The sequence below is a fragment of the Carettochelys insculpta genome, chromosome 12 (genome assembly GCF_033958435.1).
Source record: "Carettochelys insculpta isolate YL-2023 chromosome 12, ASM3395843v1, whole genome shotgun sequence".
Classification (NCBI taxonomy): domain Eukaryota; kingdom Metazoa; phylum Chordata; order Testudines; family Carettochelyidae; genus Carettochelys; species Carettochelys insculpta.
The window spans coordinates 18,620,192-18,639,288 of NC_134148.1; the positions used below are offsets into that span (position 1 = coordinate 18,620,192).

Here is a 19,097-nt window from a genome sequence, read left to right on the forward strand (position 1 = left end):
TGATTGTTATTTACACTACAGCTGTGCTCAAAAACCCTTTTTCATTTGAAAAAAAAAGTTAAATTTTGAGTCTATACACACTATGGTTCCACATTCCAACAGCTTCCTTCCAGTCTTCTGCTAGCATCTGCTATTGAAGACTAGTTCCAATTTACAATAAACAGCTTTTCCAGACCAGAACACTTGAAATTCTGTCCTCCTTGACTGCCTTTCCCAGTCAATCTCCCTATTCACTATTTCAAGGAGAAAACTGTTCTGCCAATTATTACACATCTGGAAAAAATGCATGTATAAGCTCAAATGCTCTCAGCAGAGTCTCAGCTTTCTGCATATGGTCACAGCAGGATTTTATGGGCCACTGACCAGGCCAAAGTCAGTTTTTTTCCCCCTCCTTCCCCTGGTGCCCCACCCCTCAAATCCCCTTTAATTGGAAATCAGTAGCAGGTGCAGCAGTCTGCCATTTCTTCCTCCACTATGCGTGCATCTCTAGTACGTTTGATAAATTTCACCACAAGTGTACACTGCACACATTCCATTCAAGCTTTAACATTTTAGGCTCTACAACAATTTAAAGAGATCATAAGTTAATAGTTACAGACAAAACACTTATGTATTAATGTGTTTTTAAAAAATGTTACCATTGAAGCTTGTCGATTGGTTGTTACAAGGCTAGATGCTCCATAATTTGAGTTTAGGCTTCCAATTGGCCCATTATGGGATGGCCCCAATAAACTATGTATATCTCCATGGCCACTGGACAGGCTTGTTGAAGGCCCCACAGCATGGTTTCGTAGAACATGGATGGCATCATCAAGTCTGTCCAAGCGATCCTCCATTCGAGATTGCTGTTGAGAGTTAAGAGGAGCACTAAGGGTCATTTATTATATACATCTGCTTAGTTCATTTTCTTGAAATGGTTTCTACTTTGGGAGATATAAAAGACAGCAAATGAAATGCAAAATCAAAAAGGCTTCCAAAGCACCCACCAACACTACTTAAAGAAAGAAAGAAAGAATAAGGTATCTCAGAAACACGTTGCTTCTTAAAACAAAGCTTAGTATAAATTCAATAATGCTATTTAGTTTCTATTACACAGCCTGAACAGAAAAAAAAAAAAAGTACCAAAAATAGAAATTCTAATAGTGCATAAGAACAAAATATAAAATCAGTGCCTCCCTTTTGCTAACAACTCCTAATCAGAATTCAGGAAGGTAGTGGCTTTTTTGAGGGTATAAGGTTCCAAAGGCTGGACTAGGCTTTAGCCTAAACTTTGAAGTGACTGCTTTCCAAATTTAATTCTACACAAATTCTGAAATTTTATTAAATGTACGAACATACATTGGAACATTTTCCCCAACAAACACACAAGTTCTTTACACTGACACAAAATAGTTCTCTATGCCTATTTTTATTGTTTCTTTAAAGAAATAAGCAAAGATTATTCTGGTCTTGCAGTGCTCTAGAAACTAAAACAGCGAAGTGTTGGAGGCTAGACAAACACTGTGCTAATTTCAGAGTTTAATAGGAATATGTAAGTGGAATTAACTGAAACACAAAAAGGCACCATCTGAAGAGAAATAGTACCTCACAGACATCCTTTAAGAAGGACATTGCATCTTGCAAATGCTCGTGAAGTTGCTGCTCAACTCGATTTTTCTGGCAAAGTCAAGACAGAACAGGAAGCAAAGCACAGGTTAAGATTAATTCCAAAAAAGAGGTGAGGAAACAGTGATGTGCACCTCAGCATAAAATGTTAGTCAAGTTAATGCAACAGAAATCTGATTATGAAAAGGCTAAATGCTCAAAACTGCAGGTATGTTAGCATTCTAAGATGCAATATTGTTTACATTCAATTGCAAAATGTATGAAGAAAAGGAAACTGATTTCTCTTATATTTATTTCTATTAGATTTTGGCTGTCTTTTTGTTTGTTTGTTTTTTTTAAACTAGAAATATTAACTAATAACCAAAGCCTTGCTCAGTATTCTAAGAGTTCTTTTTTCCTCCTTCCTTCACTGTACCAGCAAAGGGAAGACAACAACTAAAAGCCTCTGGAAATTTTTCAAACCCATTACATACCAAAATGCCTTCCCACTATATGCTGTAGTTTCTTTACTGTGGTTTCTTCTTTTTAGAAAACCTGTCTTTTTCAACTTAGTGAGTAATTACTGTTCCCCAATGAATTCATAGTATTTATGAATGCAAAAAGGTTTCATTTTAAAACTTTAGGGACAGTATAAGGACAAAAAGCCTACAGGATTACCATGTAAGAAATAGAAAAGTACATTAATGCAAAGATATGAAATCTTTCACTTTATCCATACTCTGTGAAAGTGAGCTTTAGATAAGAATTAGCTATGGGTTTGTGAAAAAGGTACTGGAATCTCATAACAGTATTTTAGCACCAGCTGTCCTTAGCACAGAAGCTTGATGCCCAAGGAACAGATGGTGAAAGACACACCCTGCGTGTCTTATATTGTTCAAGTGAATCAGGCCATTTGTTAGCAAAGAATTCATTTGTAATGATATCCTACTGTTTTCATTAACGATATGCAGGATTTATAAAAAATATGAACCATCAACTGTTGGCTAGAAAGTAATATGTAGCTTAAAACAATTCTTACCAAGGAGTGGAGAGAGTTTTCATAGTTTGGAGATGAGGGAGCTTGTCCTCCAGTCCTAGACCACTGATTGGCACCTGTTAAAACTGTACAGGTTAACACACACATTTTCTGCACCAAACACATACAAAGTTAAACAACAGTTTGTTAAACAAAGTTTAACAAAGTGAAATAGGCTGTAATTGGTACAAAGACAGGGTAATTTAGGTCTTGGCAAAGGAGATCACATTTCTTTTTCCTTCTCTGTAACTAACCATTTGTAGACACTGGCACTACAAATTTAAATGTTTGTTGTTGATGAAAGACTCCAGGTACTGTTATCTGTCAGCCTATAAAAATGTGTATTTTCTGATTTCCAAAAAGCCAGAGGACTAGCGCAACTAGTATAACTACTATAACTAAAAATTAGCTGGATATAGAACAGAAGATAAAAATTGTTTTGGACGTAATTTCTCCATGACATCTTTCATTAAATTGCAAGCATCAATTTGCTTAGTTTGATTCTAAATTTTTTTCCCATCTACTCCAGCTGCAATCTCTCTTCATACATGATGCACACCATATTTAGGAAGTGTGTGTGTGTGTACATGCATATGCATGCATTCATTCCATCTGTTCTCTCAGGTAAGGTAAATTAGAACACATTTCATTTCAGCTGAAGAAAAACAACTCTTTATGCAGCAACCTATCAATTATATTCAAATTACCCATATTTTTATTACAAATTTAAAGTATAAACTTGTAATCTTCCATATAGTATATTCAAAATCATTTAAAATTTAGGAATAAATAATTAGATATGAATTACAATAACTGACAAAGAACTGTCTAAACACAAAGCCTGAAGTAGTACATGTATTCTCCTCAGCTAATAATGCATCTTTCATAATGACACTACATGTATTTCTATGTCCATTAAAGACAGCTTCCTTTTAGCCACACAAATGTAATAATATAGCAATTACATTAATAAATTATGGACATGCAATCAAAAACAACTCATTAAAGGAAGAGCCTGTGGGCTTGTTCCTTTAATACCAGCCAGAGTCTGTGCCTGGAAAACCATGAAGAAGTTTAGTTCTTTTGTTTAGTGATCCACAAACAGTTACCCTTTAAAGCAAGAGTTTCATGTAAGAAAAGGACTGCATCCTGCACAACTGCAATAACATCTCATATCTTCTTTCAAAGTTTAAATTTAAAAGAGGATTTCTGATTTCATACAAGCACAGACCTGCCAGGACTCTACTAGGATTTTCTCATAAAATAAATATCAGAGTTCCAGGGTGTAACCATAAATTTTGAGCTCACAATTTTTCAGCTTTTCTTGGCTTTGCATCTACAATCTCTGCACCATTACCTGCCATTTCCTACATCTGAGGATAATATTCAGTTGAAGCTAACAAAAATGTTGCTGAAATAATCTTTAGGCTAAACTCCAGGTTCATACCAAACAAATGCCAAAAAAACAAAAAAGAGAGTTTAGGAGACAGCAATTTTTTTATAGAAACTCATTAATTGCAGCTTTAATGAGCACCAGTTACTGACAGCAGTGAATGACCACACCACTTCCTAAAGTAAGTAATATCCTAAATATTACTTAGAAAGGAATAAATAAAAGCAGAATGTAAAATAAATACCTTGGAAAGAAAGCAACCTACTACTTATCTACTCAAAACATGAGTCTACTAAACCTGCACATATTCATCGAGTGTTCAGTGGCATTCTTCATTTTAGACAACAGAAGCGTTATTGACTAAAATTATGCCCAGAACAAAACTATTGGCCATGACCCCCTCCCAATAATATCTGAATGCAACCTGCAGTTAATCACACTTCTAGAAATAATGGTGCACTTTTTTTAATATTACTGGTGTATTTTGTTTCCATGGCCATGCAAGTTGCCAGATGGCACTAATTTCCTGCTTGCCTCTCCACACTCCCTTACAGAAGTTTTTCAGTTCATGAAATCTATCAGTTACATAAAAAAAGCATTTTGGCACCACTATGCTTGTAATTAATAACTGCAGCTTTTAGTGCAGCACCCACACAATAGCAGGAAAAAAAGCAAGGAAGCCAGAGAAGTGAAGATTTCTAGGGATCATATATAACAATCTCAGTGGCGTTGTTTTCACCTTCCAAGCCCAGCCACCCCTAACTCCTTTCCTTCCCAACATATGTTAAGGCCAGCCATAGGTTGTGCCCCCTTCCCTGAATTCTCTGAGTGAATGCTTTCAATCCCATATGAAGGGATTCTCAAAATGCCAGGACTCCAACCATGCAAGTGTGTACATATGTAGTATTATATGAACATACATTTCTATTGAAGGCATGTGAGAAAAGTTATGCACATGTGTAAGTTTTTGGAGGACTGGGATTCAATTTAGGCAAGGGAAAATGAGACAAAGGAGTTAGCAGTACTCATGATTCTATTGTTGGATCACAATATTTGCTGTTTTTCTGATACTGCGAGCTCTTGGAGTCCTGTTATGGTAGCTCTCCTCAAGAAATGAACATTTGTAGTTCTCGTTCTTGGGTGGGGTGGCAGTGAGGGGGAGACGAGAAAGCTTGGGAATGTGAACACTAAAGGGTCAAAAGTCAGAAAGCAAATGAAAAACACTACAGCTACTATTTTAAAAAGATCTCTCTAGTTTTAAGGCAATCTCAAATTCTGAATCCTTGATCCCTGATCCCTAATTTACAATTACAGAATGAACAAGTTATGAGTTACCCAAGCCTAGAATGACTAATAACCTAGCCCTTTAAACTATATAAAAGGGAAGAGAGATGAATGCCATTAAATGCGTCAGCAGCCATTTTCGGTTTGGCAAAAACTGCTCGCTCTGTTTCACTGAAACTATTTTTGGTTGGGGTTTCTTTCAGCTATTAATTAGAAGAAACATGAATTGTTTTAATACACTATTCAGAAAATGCTGTTTTTGTTGGAGGATACTTTGTGTGTTTACTTTTTAACATTTATCAAGTCAGTAATGGTGGTGGAATTTTTGTTTTGGTCCAGGTAGAGGATGGCTGCCAAGACTGTCAAGAACAAATATAATAGCAGTAACTTTGAATTTTACCTCACTGGTCACCAGTGGCACAGCTGGGAATAAAACCCAGCATTTCTAACTCACAAGTGAGAGTAATTAACCATAGAGGCAATTTATCAAGGGTTGTGAAAGATTCTCTATCACAGGTATGTTTAAAATTGAGACTGGAGGTTTTTCGGAAACATATTCTGGTCCCTTCCTTGCAAAGGATCCCAGTGCTATCTGGAGGAGCCAATCAGGGGAAATCAGGTTGAGAGGTGGTGAAGAGCTCTCTCCACTTGTTGAAGAATCCAGGAGACAAGGGCAGTGATGCTGAGAGAGAAGCAGAAATTCGTGAACTAAAATCTCCATTCCCCAAAACAACGTTAGTTCCACCACTGAATGCCACTCAATAAAGTCTACAGTGCTCTGGATTATTACATGATATGGAATCATTAATCAGGAACTCCAGTTTGGATCTTTTTCACAATATTTGCTTGAAATATTGTACCTACTCTCCTCTACCCACAAAACATCTCCTGCCCCTTTCAAATTATGTCTTGTTAAAAAAATTAATATACGCACCCACCCACCCCAAATAAACTTAGATGGTCTGACTTGCCATCTCAGCAGAACAAGAACATAGAAGACATTTTTCTTCAATTGTAACCACTGAATCAAAGAAATATATTAATCCCTTCCTTACACGGTTCAATGTATATTTTTCAGTTATTACAGGAAAAGAACCTACAAAATTTATCTACCAAACTTGTGGAGCATCTACACAAAAAATGTGCTTTGGCAACAGAAACTATCAACAAAAAAGCAGTGTAGACACTCCAGGGGGTGCTTCTGTTAACAAAGCGGTTCAAAAGATCCATCCGCTTGTATGTGTCGACGTGCTCTGTCGAAAGAAGTTTTGTTGGAACATCTCATCCGACAGTAACTTCTGTAGACAGATGCTTCAAGTGCAGACACAGCCTTAGAGTCAAGGACACAAATTCCACTATCAGCTAATTTTATAAAATAAGAGGCTCTTGTTGAAAACTGGTCATCAAGGAAAGGAAAATCAATGAGGAGTATGTATGAATACATCAGATAATTTTTACGCCAACCTATTTTCTTAGTCAGAGTTATGTCAATAATTTACCAAAACTGTACTACAGGAATGAACAGGGTTAAAATTACATCATCCTGCCCGTAATTCCAGTTCTTTGTTAAACAACAAATTTAAGTCAATGGGGCTTTCACAATCCTCTCTATGTACAGAACAGCTGTTCAACTTTTACTAGACAGCTGAGGCCACAGTGTCTGTGAAAGCTGCAATACTCACTAATAGCTCTAAGCAGCTGCTCATAGTTCATCTCCACACTGGAATGCTTCTTACTAATTTCACACTACTAATGTACAAAGTGTGGGGGACAGAAATGGATGCAATACAGAAAACTGCAAGAAGTATGATCCCCACATTATGAAAATATTCATGAGAAATACAAATGAAAACTTTCCCCATTCAAAAATTGTATGACTTCACAAGCTACTGTGTTCACCACAGGAAAATGTACAACTTGTGTTTGAAAGTTACTCCACTCGTATGTTGCATGCTGCTCTGAAGTGAAAAAACAAAACACAAAGCAAACCAAATCACTGACTGGTGTTTCTAACCATAGAGAAAAACATTTAACTAAGTTCAAACCCTTGCAAATGAGATTGTTCTTTTGTGGCTTCTTTAGCTTCCTAGCAAATCAGCATTTTTTAAATATTTGGACAAAGACCATATAAAATAATTATGTAAAAATGATATTGGATTTGTTATAACCCTAACAGCAGCATTTGCGTTACAAACAAGTAGAGAAGTACATCAAAGTCAAATCTGTTAAATCTAGGCTTCTAAAACTAGATTTTTAGCAATCAATTTAGTCACCTCACACACCCAGAGATGATAATCAAATTTTACAGACAGGCAAAGTAAGAAAAATGTTCCTAGAGTTTGAGCTAAGAATATCTGTTTTGTATATTTTGACATGTGATGTTGATAATTTATGTTTGAACAGTTTTAAAGTTTAATCTTTTTTGCATCACAATGTCTCCCATAATTAAATCATGACTGTCTGAATCCCTACTCTGATTCTCCTTACAATTTCCCACAACTGTAAATATTTAAATTGATAAAAATAAAAATGCTTCAACCACTACATGTCACTCATGGAAAATTTAAACAGATGAAAAAATCTTTTAAAAGGCTTAAAAATAAAAATGACATATCCATCAAAATTGTTAAGACAATCAAATTCTGCATAGACTGGCAAACGAGGGTTTGGAGACAAGGTTTTTGTTTGGTTTTTTTTTTTTTGGCTAAAATTTAAACAAATACAGTAATGAAAACCAGTTACAATCAAGGTACAACACTAGAAGGATGAAACTCTCTGGTCTGGCACTCTCAGGACCTGACCATTCCCAAACAAGAGAATTTGTTGAACAAGGGGAAGTCAATGCTTGTTCCACCAGCTTCAGTGGCACCAAGGCTCTGCTGTACCAGCCCCTGGGGCGCCATGTCTCTGCCTTACAGATGCATTTAAACTACCCTGGATTTCACTGAGAAGTCAAACCAACAATATTTTCAAACTATCAAATAAATTATTGACAAGCTGTAGATCATACCTGTGAGAGGTGATGGTGATCCAACTGGTGTTGATGGATTTGATGGAAAGCTACTACTGGTGTGGTCAGGAGAATAAATCTAACAACGAAAGCATGTATACATTTATCAATACATGTCACAGCTAACTGTTTTTATACTTTCAATTGCAACCACTAAAGTTAATTTGGTGAAAAGATTGTTTCATTAATCATAGTTCTGTTTTAATACTTAGGTTTTAAAAATAGCCACAGAGTCCAGAGAGCTTTTATTTTAAATTAATTGTCAAAACAAGCAGTGCTGAATATGCTTTTTACAAACTGAAAGAACTTTAGAATTAAAATCAAGAAAAATGTTGGGTATTAACAAGTCTACAGATAATTAATGAAGATATATAAAAACAAAAGTTGGAGGAATAACATGATTCTTCTTTACATAGATAAAAGACACTATAAAATGTGACAATGTTTTATGTTTTTTGTTTTTTTTTAAATTAATCCTTCGTAAGGAAGAGACAACAGAAAGACTGAACTCTAATTTCTGGTGTTACCTAAGAAAGTAATCAAGTTGTTCTCTTAACATTATCTTGCACATAAAGAATCTCTCTTGTTGGTTACTAGACAAATAGTTTCAAAATATATACATAATACAAAGTTTTGAACTTTAAAACTATTAGTAATTTTGCAACAATCTAAATCTCATTTTATAGTTTATATAATAATACAGCTGGGTAACTTTTTCTAAAACACTAAATTAAACCTAAGTTTCCAATTAAAATCAAATTGTAAGCTGTTTGAAAATCTGTTCTGGAAAAGGAACTGGATAGGTCATACAATCATAGATTAATAGAATCATAGGGCTGGAAGAGAGGTCATCAAGTTCAACCCCTGCTGAAAGCAGGGCCAATCCCAGCTAAATTATCCCAGCCAGGGCATTGTCAAGATGGGACTTATAGCTCTCTAGGAAGGAGAGTCTCCACCTGCTAGGTAACCCAAATCCAGAGCTTCACCACTCTCCTAGGCTATGTCTACACTAGTGAGGTTTTTTTCCCCCAAAAAAAGCTGAAGCTCTTTCAAAAAATCCCACAAAGCATCTACACACGAAATGCGTTATTTCATTATTAGATTGGAAGGATGCAGCACTTTTTCTGGCAGCCTCTACCTCTCCCAGATGAGGAAGAGTGCCTTTTTCTGAAAAAATTCTTTCAGGAAAAAATGTGTGTAGACAACCCGGGGACCCTTTTTTCGAAAGAGCAGTCCTCATGGCATCAGAGTTATTGATCCCTGGCATGTTCTTTCAAAAAAATGGGGGCTGTGTCGATGTGCTCTGTCAAAAGAGCAGACCGACTTTTTCAATCCACTTTTTTGTGTGTGGACGCACTCTTTTGAAAGAAGTGGAAGGGATCTTCTGGAAGAACTTTTTTGGAAGGGATCTTCTGGAAGAACTTCTTTTGATGGATCGCTCTAGTGTGGACATAGCCCTAGTGAAATATCTGGTCTAGGAACTGGTAATGTGATAGGAAATATTTTTCTTCTAAACCATCAGTTCAAGTGTCTCTCACTCGTGGGTTAGAAGAGATGAAAATACCTTTAGAAGGGTGTTTGATAGAGCCCTGTATGGAAACAACATTTGTATCTGCATCAGTATTTGCAAAAAATGAGCCACACATATCCACATTGACATCGATGGCTGCAGATACCCACAGATACAAAGGAGACCACTGCAAATCTGCAGCGTTCTAGGTACAAAATTTGTGTCTGTATCCACACCCGTATCCATGAAAATGAGCCGTGGATAACAACCTCCACACCTGCACATACCTGTTGATACACAGTAGATATCCACAGATTTGCAGGGCACTAGTATTTTGCAATCTCAAATTCCACTCATCACTCCATTCCACTCTGACCTATGACTTCGCACAAACACAATCTGATATTTCAGTGGTAAAATGATAAGCTGGAAGCCAGTGGATTAGTATTATATTTCCTGAGCTGTCATAGGCAGGACTTTCTAGGCTGCGTATACTTTCTTGATCTTTTGTACTTACATAACTCAATAAACAAAAAATACCAAGACCACACTCCAAAAAACCCACTACACAATTCATTCGACATATGTGGATTAGAGAAGAAAATATATGTTAAAAAAAAATCCAGAAGTATTCTACACACCAGTGACTTGAATGAAAGAATTTTTAATCAGTCTAAAATTACAATTAAGGCTTAATTACTGTGCCTTGCAAAATTTGCTACAGAAACGTTAAAAATTCCAAAGAAAAGGATGGCTTATACAATGAATAAATTCTGTGTGTGAACAAAACATGCCATGGTAAAAGAAAATATGATTTTATTGCACATTAAATGCTGAAGGCTGTCTGGGCTTGTTGGAAAATGTGTGTCTCATTTTAAGGGCTAAAGACAGAGTATGACTAGAAGAGGAGGTGGTGAAGGGTACTATTTATTTATTCCTGGTGCAGGCAAAGCCCTCTTATGTAGGCCTGTGGAGGATGCCAAAATCAAGTACTCCCTAGAGAAGGGACACAGAAAGTAGATGAAATGGATCAGTAAAGGATTTAAAGGCAGTATCAATGAAGTGAGAATGGGACCACGTCGGGGATCCTATGACGAGTAAGGCAAAATCCCATCCTTCCTTTATGACCCCCACTCCCTGCCATTCCTTATTTGTGGGAGACACAAGATGAGTAAGTCCCAGCAGACGTTTGGCTGGGAACCAGAATGGGTCAAAGAGGGGGACTGACAGCAGCCTCCCCTACTGGGCATAGGTACATGATATGGAATTACCTGCACAATACTTTTATCTGCCAGGTACCCCAAGACATTTAGGAATAAAGTTGAAGCTTAATTAAACCATCTTCAGTGACTCCTGGCCTCCTTCCAGCATAGCCAGACAATTTACTTTTTTCAGCTATCTACATAGCAATCTTTTTTCAAGAAAACATTTTGAAAAGCAAAAAAAAAATCTATAAAAAGCTGCTGGTTAAATATAAAATCAGAACTCATTTTGCATGCAACCCACGGCTGCTATCCTGTTAAATGACCAATGATGAACAATCCTGACACCTTCTGCCAGGCTTAAACGGTAACACGACTCATTTTACTGCAACAAATGAAACTCCTCCTCCTATCAGTCATGGTCCATTCCGATCAGCAGGGTGCCAATATGCCAGTATCTAATGAAAAGAGTCTTAGACAAAAGCTGCACAATTGAGAGCCTGCAGTGCCAAACCTCGGAGCTGTTAGTCCAATTTTTTAAACACTACAGTGTACATTTCAGTTAAGCTTTGTCATGTTAATGTTATTGAGTCTACAGCAACAAAGAAACTTAATTCATGAATTACTTTTAAAAGTCAACTTCCCTACATTTTCTTTTCTTTTGTTAGGGGACCACTGGCCATTTAACTATTCAGATCACACAAAGGCCTTTACCCTAGCAGTGAGGTAGGAATTAAAACATAAGTTATCACAAAGAGGTCTGATATAATCAACAAAGTTAAACAGACCTCCTGTTTGATCTCCTCTAAATTAAAGACCAAGTGTTTTGATTTGGCATTAGGTACTGAAATAAACCAGATGTTTCTCCTTCCATATAACCCTCCATGGGCACACTCTTAAAGGGTTATTGTTTGGCAAATGTTCAGGGAAACACATTAGAAATGGCACAAATACCCAGATTTTCTTTTCTTTCTGTCTACACTAGTTCATTATTCAAACTAATGCATAATCCACAGGGCTTTGGGAACTTTGTGTAAATACTTTTATGTACAATTCTCTTTCTTGCCTACCCTGAGATTAAGACCACAATTATCCTGGCTTAAACCTAAAATAAAAGAACCTTTGCCAATGTATTAGCTGGCCTTACATGTTTAATCACATAGTATTCTGTATGGTCTTTAATACCTAAACTGAGGAACAAATGTTGTAGCTTCTTATGTTTCACACATGAAAGGCCTTTGTAAGATGCACAACAACAGAATCTTAGAACCAGAAATTCCTCCTAATAATGCTAGCAGTGGTGTTTAACATCTAAAAAGAAAGATACTGACTTAAAAATAAATCAGGACGACTGAAACATTTAAAAATTATTTGCTAAAACAGGTACAATTTCACAAAGTTTATTATACTCTGAGATTTAAACAAACCATTTTCATTTCAGATATTATTATTCCCTTCCTCAAAACCTAAAGTTGCAGTATTACTGAACAGTTGTGAAAAGTGTGCTGTGTGTGTGTACTGGGGGTCAGGGAGCAGATGGGCTGAAGCAAGGGATTTGAAGTGTGCAGACCATGGCATGCACTGATAGAGCAGATGGAATGCATCACCATCAGCTATGACAGAAATGATTTATGGAATGACCTGGCTGCTCCTGCCAAGCAACAACAGGATGACAGAACTAAGTTACCATGACGACTAAAGCCCACCCACCAGTTAGATTAAACATTCCTGCCCTGACTTCCACTCAACAGTAAGTCTGGAATTTTCTCCAAACAGGTAGTCATGGTAAGAGAAGTACCTGTGGGGCTGTTCAACAGAAGATGGAGAACAAGTGAAAACCTCACAAGGTCATGTGTGTCTGAGCTAGAACACAAGGCCAAGATTTTAACACAAAATCTTGCCAGGCTGTGGAATCGTATATGACCTAGAAAAACTGTACAATAATGAACATCAAAATGCTTGTAAGCACTGCTGTTTCCAAGAAGCTTTTCCTTCAGATGCAGCACAGCCAAAAATGGCCCAAATTCTATACTAGACAGTTAATGAAGACAAACACAGGACTGCCCTCTGCACTCTTGAATTGTAAACTAGGCACTGTATTGCAGCAAGCTACAGGACAGTATTTTTTCCCTCCAAAGCTGGTTAGTTTTAGAAAAATCTGCTACCTGATATGGACATCAGTGGACTCCATCTGATGTTTTCAGAGCTGGTCATCCTCTAACAAATGACCATCAGAGGAAAGCAAGACTAACAGCATCTGCAGGAGTGTGTGTATTTGCATGCAGTGGACTGAGGTGGGGAAAGCATAAAGCAGCCCAAAGATGGTCTTTGACAGTTGGAAAGGAGTAATTTTTATCTCTTGAATCAGGATTAGTCTTCTAGCGTGCTAAGCAACAAAAGGCTGCAGAGCTTTCCTAGCCATCACCCACAGTTCTGGAATTTCGTCTATCCTGAGTATTAAGTCAGACACTGAATATAAACAATGTTTTTATAACGTCCTGTACTGGGGACTGTTCTATTAAAATAATGTCTCCTTTAATACGATTAATACACATCAATTCACTTAATTTTTAAATCAAAATAGAGTATTATTACTTTCTACAAAAATTTAAATACATATTAATACAGTAGGAATTTGTGATGCTTTACTTAATGACTTCATTTTATTTTATTATTTGCAATGACATCTTCCAGTGATTGAAACTAACTTAATAAATGGCTTGCCCTTTTTAAAATGCCCCAAAATTTGCATTTTATTATAACTTAAGAGCACACATTACTCGACATTCTAAAGTCAGAAAGCTTTCCTCCCACAGTTCCCAATACTATATGGCCCCTAAACATGCACGGTAAACCTTGTGCATTATTTTGCCCTCAGGTAAATTTCATTCACTTAAATGGGAGGTGAAGGTACATATCACAGAAAAAATTGTTCCATCCTTAGGCTAGCCAGCTAGCATTTGTACCTTTTGCACACAACTTTCCAATCCGTGTTCATCTGTGATATCCTGAACTTCCACAGAATAGACCAATACCTAGCAAAAAATCTGATTGGCACCTCCCTCAAATAAAAGCAATAATTTCAATTTGCCTTGATATAGACATACTGTACACTAGTATATCATGGAGGGTTATTTTAACATTTTAAGTCACTGTTTTGGAGTACAGTAAGATCTCAGAGTACGTGAATCCCAGAGTACACTGACCCCAGATTCATACTGTGTAAAGTAAACCCTCAAGATATGCCAAGGCACAGGGGGAAGAGAGGAGATCCCCCTGTCAAAGAGGAACAGAGCTGGCAGCAGCCAGCTCTCACCAGAGTGCTGCCAGGGTGGGGGTGCCAGCCTCCACCGCATGCCCCAGATCCAGCCACCACCATGCGCCCTGGCTCCAACCGCAACAAACCCGGCTCAACTCCACTCCCTGCCCCCTCCTGCAGCCTTAACCCACCCCATGCTTAAATCCCCCTGCCCCCTCCCATACCCCAACCCACTGCCCAAGCCCCTGACTTATGCAAATATCTTTGGGGGGGGATTACTGTATTCAATTGTAGGTATTCATAAGTAACAAAAAGGCAGGCCCATCCCTACTGACAGGCAAAACACACAGCTGCATAGGGCACCGCAAAATTTGGGGCACAAATTGCTCCAAATTTCATGGCATCCTATGCAGCTGCATACTGCCTATGGACTCTGGCTGCCTCCCAGAACATCTACCGGCTGCTTCCCCGCACTCAGTACAGGTCTGGATGCCCCCTCAGCGCTCAACACCCAGTCCCCACTCACCAGGTGGAGATGAGCAGCCCTCATGGGGTGGAGGACTGAGCAGGTGGCAGCCACACAGGAGGCAGCTGGAGAGAAGCAGCACTTTCCCTTTCAAAGTGCCACTTCTCCCTTTCTGGCTGCACAGCTGCTTGCTGCTCCTCTGGCCTGCGCCACCCTCTTGTCCCTGGCTTCAGGTTGCTAACTCCCCGGGACCAAACATTTCTGTAAATGGCATCCAGTCTGGGAGAGTTGGCAGCCTTTTCCTCCCCATGGCTTCAGAGGGGATTTGTGCTGGGCTGCATAAGGCACCAGCCACCAATAGGGATGGCCCTGCAAAAGGTAACTATGAATAAGGGAAACCACGATCAACATTTTAAACAAAATCCTGAGAAGCCCTGACAAAGTGGGTCTTTGCCTGTGAAAACTTATGCTCCAAAAAATCTAGTCTGGACAGTGCCACAGGACTTCTTGTTGTTTTTGTGGCTACAGACTAACATGGCTATCTCTTTGATACTTGTCATTTTAAACAAGATATGCTCTAAATTAATCTAAAGACTGTATTAACAATCATTACTTACAGATGCCAATGCCTTTCCAAGTGCATCTCCCGTCTGTGAGCTTCCAGTCCCATTTCCTCTGTTTCCTGGAATGGGAAAATAAACGCAGAGTTTATCTTAAGGCCAAACAACTGAATTTTTTATTACTCTACATTTTAGCAAATACAGTTAAACACACGATCACTGTTTTAATGTGACATTGTCAGGAACTCATGATTAACCTCAGGTCAGTAGAACATTTTTTCATTACATTAAAACAATGTAAGTGAACACAGCCTTGTGTTTACATTTCAGTAATCTCCCTTCCCTGAACATTTATACAACTCAAAAGGATAAGAAAAAGGGACAAGAGTGAAACAGTTTTGCCCCATTTCATTACCAAGGCTGAAACACAAAAAGAAAATAGACAGTGACAAATATTTTTTTAAAAATGTTAATCATATAAAGTAACATGAAAGGATCACAAACTTAATTGCTTCTCCTGGCAAGCCAGGCTCATGGGACTCTCAATGCCGCTTCACATTCCTTCCTTCACTCCAAATGCCAAGGGCTCTACATACCTCCTTATTCTAAAGGCCATCAAGTTGTGCATAAGGTTTCATAAGATCAATTAATTAGAATTTTTGTTTCAAAATATGAGTCTGAACGTGAATATGTCCCTTTAAGAAGACAGCAAAATAAACTGTGTGCATGCCAAGTTCTGCCAGCAAAAATTGCACTTTCATACAGAGTTGTGCAAAATGTTCACCATTAAATCCAAACCATCCATCACCAGATTTTATGTTTTGTAATAAACTTCCAATCTCACACTGGATTCACAGAAAGCTTTATAAACTGGACTCATTTAAGGATCAGTTCTATGAGAGCTCCCAAATCAGGGCAAATATAACCAACCAGGCTACATTTCACTTTCACCAAGACCGAAAGCAAAGCAAACTGAAAATCCACAGCAAACTGAAAAGCATGGTAATCACTGTAATAAGAGATTTCATGAGACACATCACCACTATTCACAAATAACTATGAAAAGAGAAAAATATTTCATATATTTTATTTCTGATTGTATTCTGAAAAGATTAGGTCCATGTTTTTGCTTCCTTGTCTGAGTGCCTAACCTGGGATGAGAAGATTACATGACCCTCCCCCATCTACAAAATCGTCCTAGGGAAAGCAAAGAGTCAACATTTGTACTCTCTGAATATACAGTGAAGGGATTAAAGAAAGTTAATCAACTGAACGTGACCTCCTTCCTTTGGCTCTGGCTAGCAGTCTGAGGCCAGCAAAGAGGAGCATCATACGCTACGAAAAAATTCTATAACAAATCCACTCCAAAGAAACAACACCTCAAGCTGCTATAATGTTCCGTCAATACAGTGATGGCATCTATTATCACAGAAAGGAGAAGTCTACATACATTTTATGCACTGATTTCACAAAGGCTGAGAGATTACTGGCTATTTATTATATGGGTGCAATTCCCTAACATGGGTATAATTTATGCGTTTCTGAAGTCAGTTAAATGTAAGTCTATTACAAGCCAAATTAAGTTAAAGAGATATAATAAAAACCAGTTTAAGTGTCCACAGTGGGGAGGCAATGTGGTTGCACTGAATTAACTAGATTTGTTTAAAAAGTATTTCCCCTTTAGTTAACCTGGCACAATTTGAGTGCAGACCAAACCTACCTCTTAGTCTCTGACAGAACTTAAAAAAAAAAGCAACAACAGAAAAGGAACATTTATTGGCTAAGTAACTTCAAACCACCCCTTAAGAATTCTTATTTAATCCTAAGAGACTCTTACCCAGTATATTATCTGATCCATTGATGGGTGGAGTATGTGAGGCAGCGACATATGGTGAACTACTGGCACTGCCGCGATGGAAGCTAGACATTGGAGGAAGACTGGCATTTATATCTGTAGGCGAGACTGAATGTGGGGGATAGCTCTAAAACGAAGCAGAACAAATAAGAGCCAATTAAGCAAAATCTTTAAATACATATATATATATATATCTTGGTAAGACACTATCACCTAGGAAACGGACTAGCTGTCCAGCAGCCAAACAAGCCACTCCATCACCAAAAATCACTGTAAAATTACATTCACACAAAATACAACAAAATAGATACACCGTGATTATGAATTCTAACAATCTGATTTTGAATTCCCACTATAAGACGATCAGATGGGAAATGAAACAAATCAGTCTCCAGAAATATATTGACATATGTGTCTGCATTAGTGTATGCAACTTACCAAGCGGTCATGTGTATGTAGACTGCCATAACTGCTGGACTGTGACATGTGAGAAGAAGAGCTTCCCAGCATTCCACCATAACCAGGCTGGCTCATCCCATTGGACGAATTCCAAAGGTCAGAAGAGTTATGAGTCCCATCTATTTTTTTTAAACAAAAGAAAATAAAGGTGCTCTATACTACAAGTGTACTGATTTCTCCTTTCCTTCACATTGTTTAAAAATATGTGCTTCACCATCTCCATTAGCCTAATAGCAGTACTGAAATAGGGAATAACTAATACAGTGTCTCCCATTCTCCTGCCACCACAGTGTTGCTATATTTAAAAAAAATGAGGCTTTATAGCTGAAATACAATCCAACCACAGCTGAGAAAATACCAAGAACTCTGCTAATTACAAAGACCTTCAAAAAGGCCTGATTTATATCAAGAGAGATGGCAAAAATTCCAGACTACAAAAAAATTTGATGCTTGGCTAAGTAATACTCACCATAAATATACAGTGGAAAAGATTTCTCAATCCGTAATGGGCAATTTATATTGGCTAAAACATTTTAACACTATAAAATAAAAAGGTTCCATAACAGCAGACTTAAATAACTGACAATTACAACATTATATAAGCCTCAAACCAAAGCGTGTCAGAGCTGTTTTCCCTTAGCAATAAAGACTGCAACTACATTGTACACTTCAGCACTCTAAGAAGATGTTTACAGTATAATTCAAAACCTCATCTAACCAAAGAAAAGCTAGTTAAGTGACATGAAGTTGAAGAAATGTGGTCTTAATCTCATGAATTCTGGTCCCTGTTTTGTGCAACCCAAAGTCATGTGTATTTTTGGCACAGTGGAAGCATAAGCATTCACGGAAAACTCAGGCTGTTAACAGATATTGTACAGTCAAACTCCAGAATGACCAAGAATCCTTCTCATTTTTTGCAATCATTCTGGTTCATTGTTCTGAAACCCCTACAAATCAAAGAATGTGGAATTCTGTCCATCTGGTCTGCTGGATAATCCCTTTAAATTGCAGTCAGCAATTAATGTCACAAAGAAACCTTTAAAGCAAAGAATAGCTTCCTTCATCTAGTGTTTTGTAGCAGTATACAAAATTCAGCTCTAGGACCCAGCAGAATACCTTTGCCTCCCTAAAAAAGTATTTATTACATTATTTGATGCAACATTGGATTAGCCTCACATTTCTGCCTAAACAACAAGTTACAAAGATTAATGTATTAAAAGCTACTCTACTCACCTTGCACAAAAAAAGTGCTAGCGAACATACTGCTTGGTGGTTTAGGAGATGGGTAACTTGGAGATTCTCTATTGAAATCATCAGAACTTGGGGATGGTGCATATACCTAAAACATGGAATAAAATAAAAACTGTGAATGTACTATTTGGCTGTCACATGAAACAACAGCACGCTGGTACAGAGACTTTAATTAACAGGAACAGTGCAGCAATTTCCAGTATTTATTTGTTGACATTATTTTGTTTT

General features: G+C 37.6%; 1 protein-coding gene across 18 annotated transcripts in view; it reads right to left on the reverse strand.

The window, feature by feature from the left end:
• Positions 1–19,097, reverse strand: part of TCF12 (transcription factor 12) — a 395,995-nt gene that overhangs the window by 20,771 nt on the left and 356,127 nt on the right. For 12 of the 18 annotated variants that reach the window (XM_075006242.1, XM_075006256.1, XM_075006241.1 and 9 more), the window contains 8 exons: positions 18,852–18,957; positions 17,598–17,737; positions 17,142–17,286; positions 15,362–15,426; positions 8,308–8,386; positions 2,624–2,697; positions 1,585–1,656; positions 639–845 (listed from right to left, as the gene is read on the reverse strand). In XM_075006242.1, the coding sequence (XP_074862343.1) occupies positions 639–845; positions 1,585–1,656; positions 2,624–2,697; positions 8,308–8,386; positions 15,362–15,426; positions 17,142–17,286; positions 17,598–17,737; positions 18,852–18,957 (888 nt within the window). The remainder of the gene's footprint in view (positions 1–638; positions 846–1,584; positions 1,657–2,623; positions 2,698–8,307; positions 8,387–15,361; positions 15,427–17,141; positions 17,287–17,597; positions 17,738–18,851; positions 18,958–19,097) is intronic. The other 6 variants (XM_075006258.1, XM_075006245.1, XM_075006251.1 and 3 more) reach the window with 1 other exon arrangement.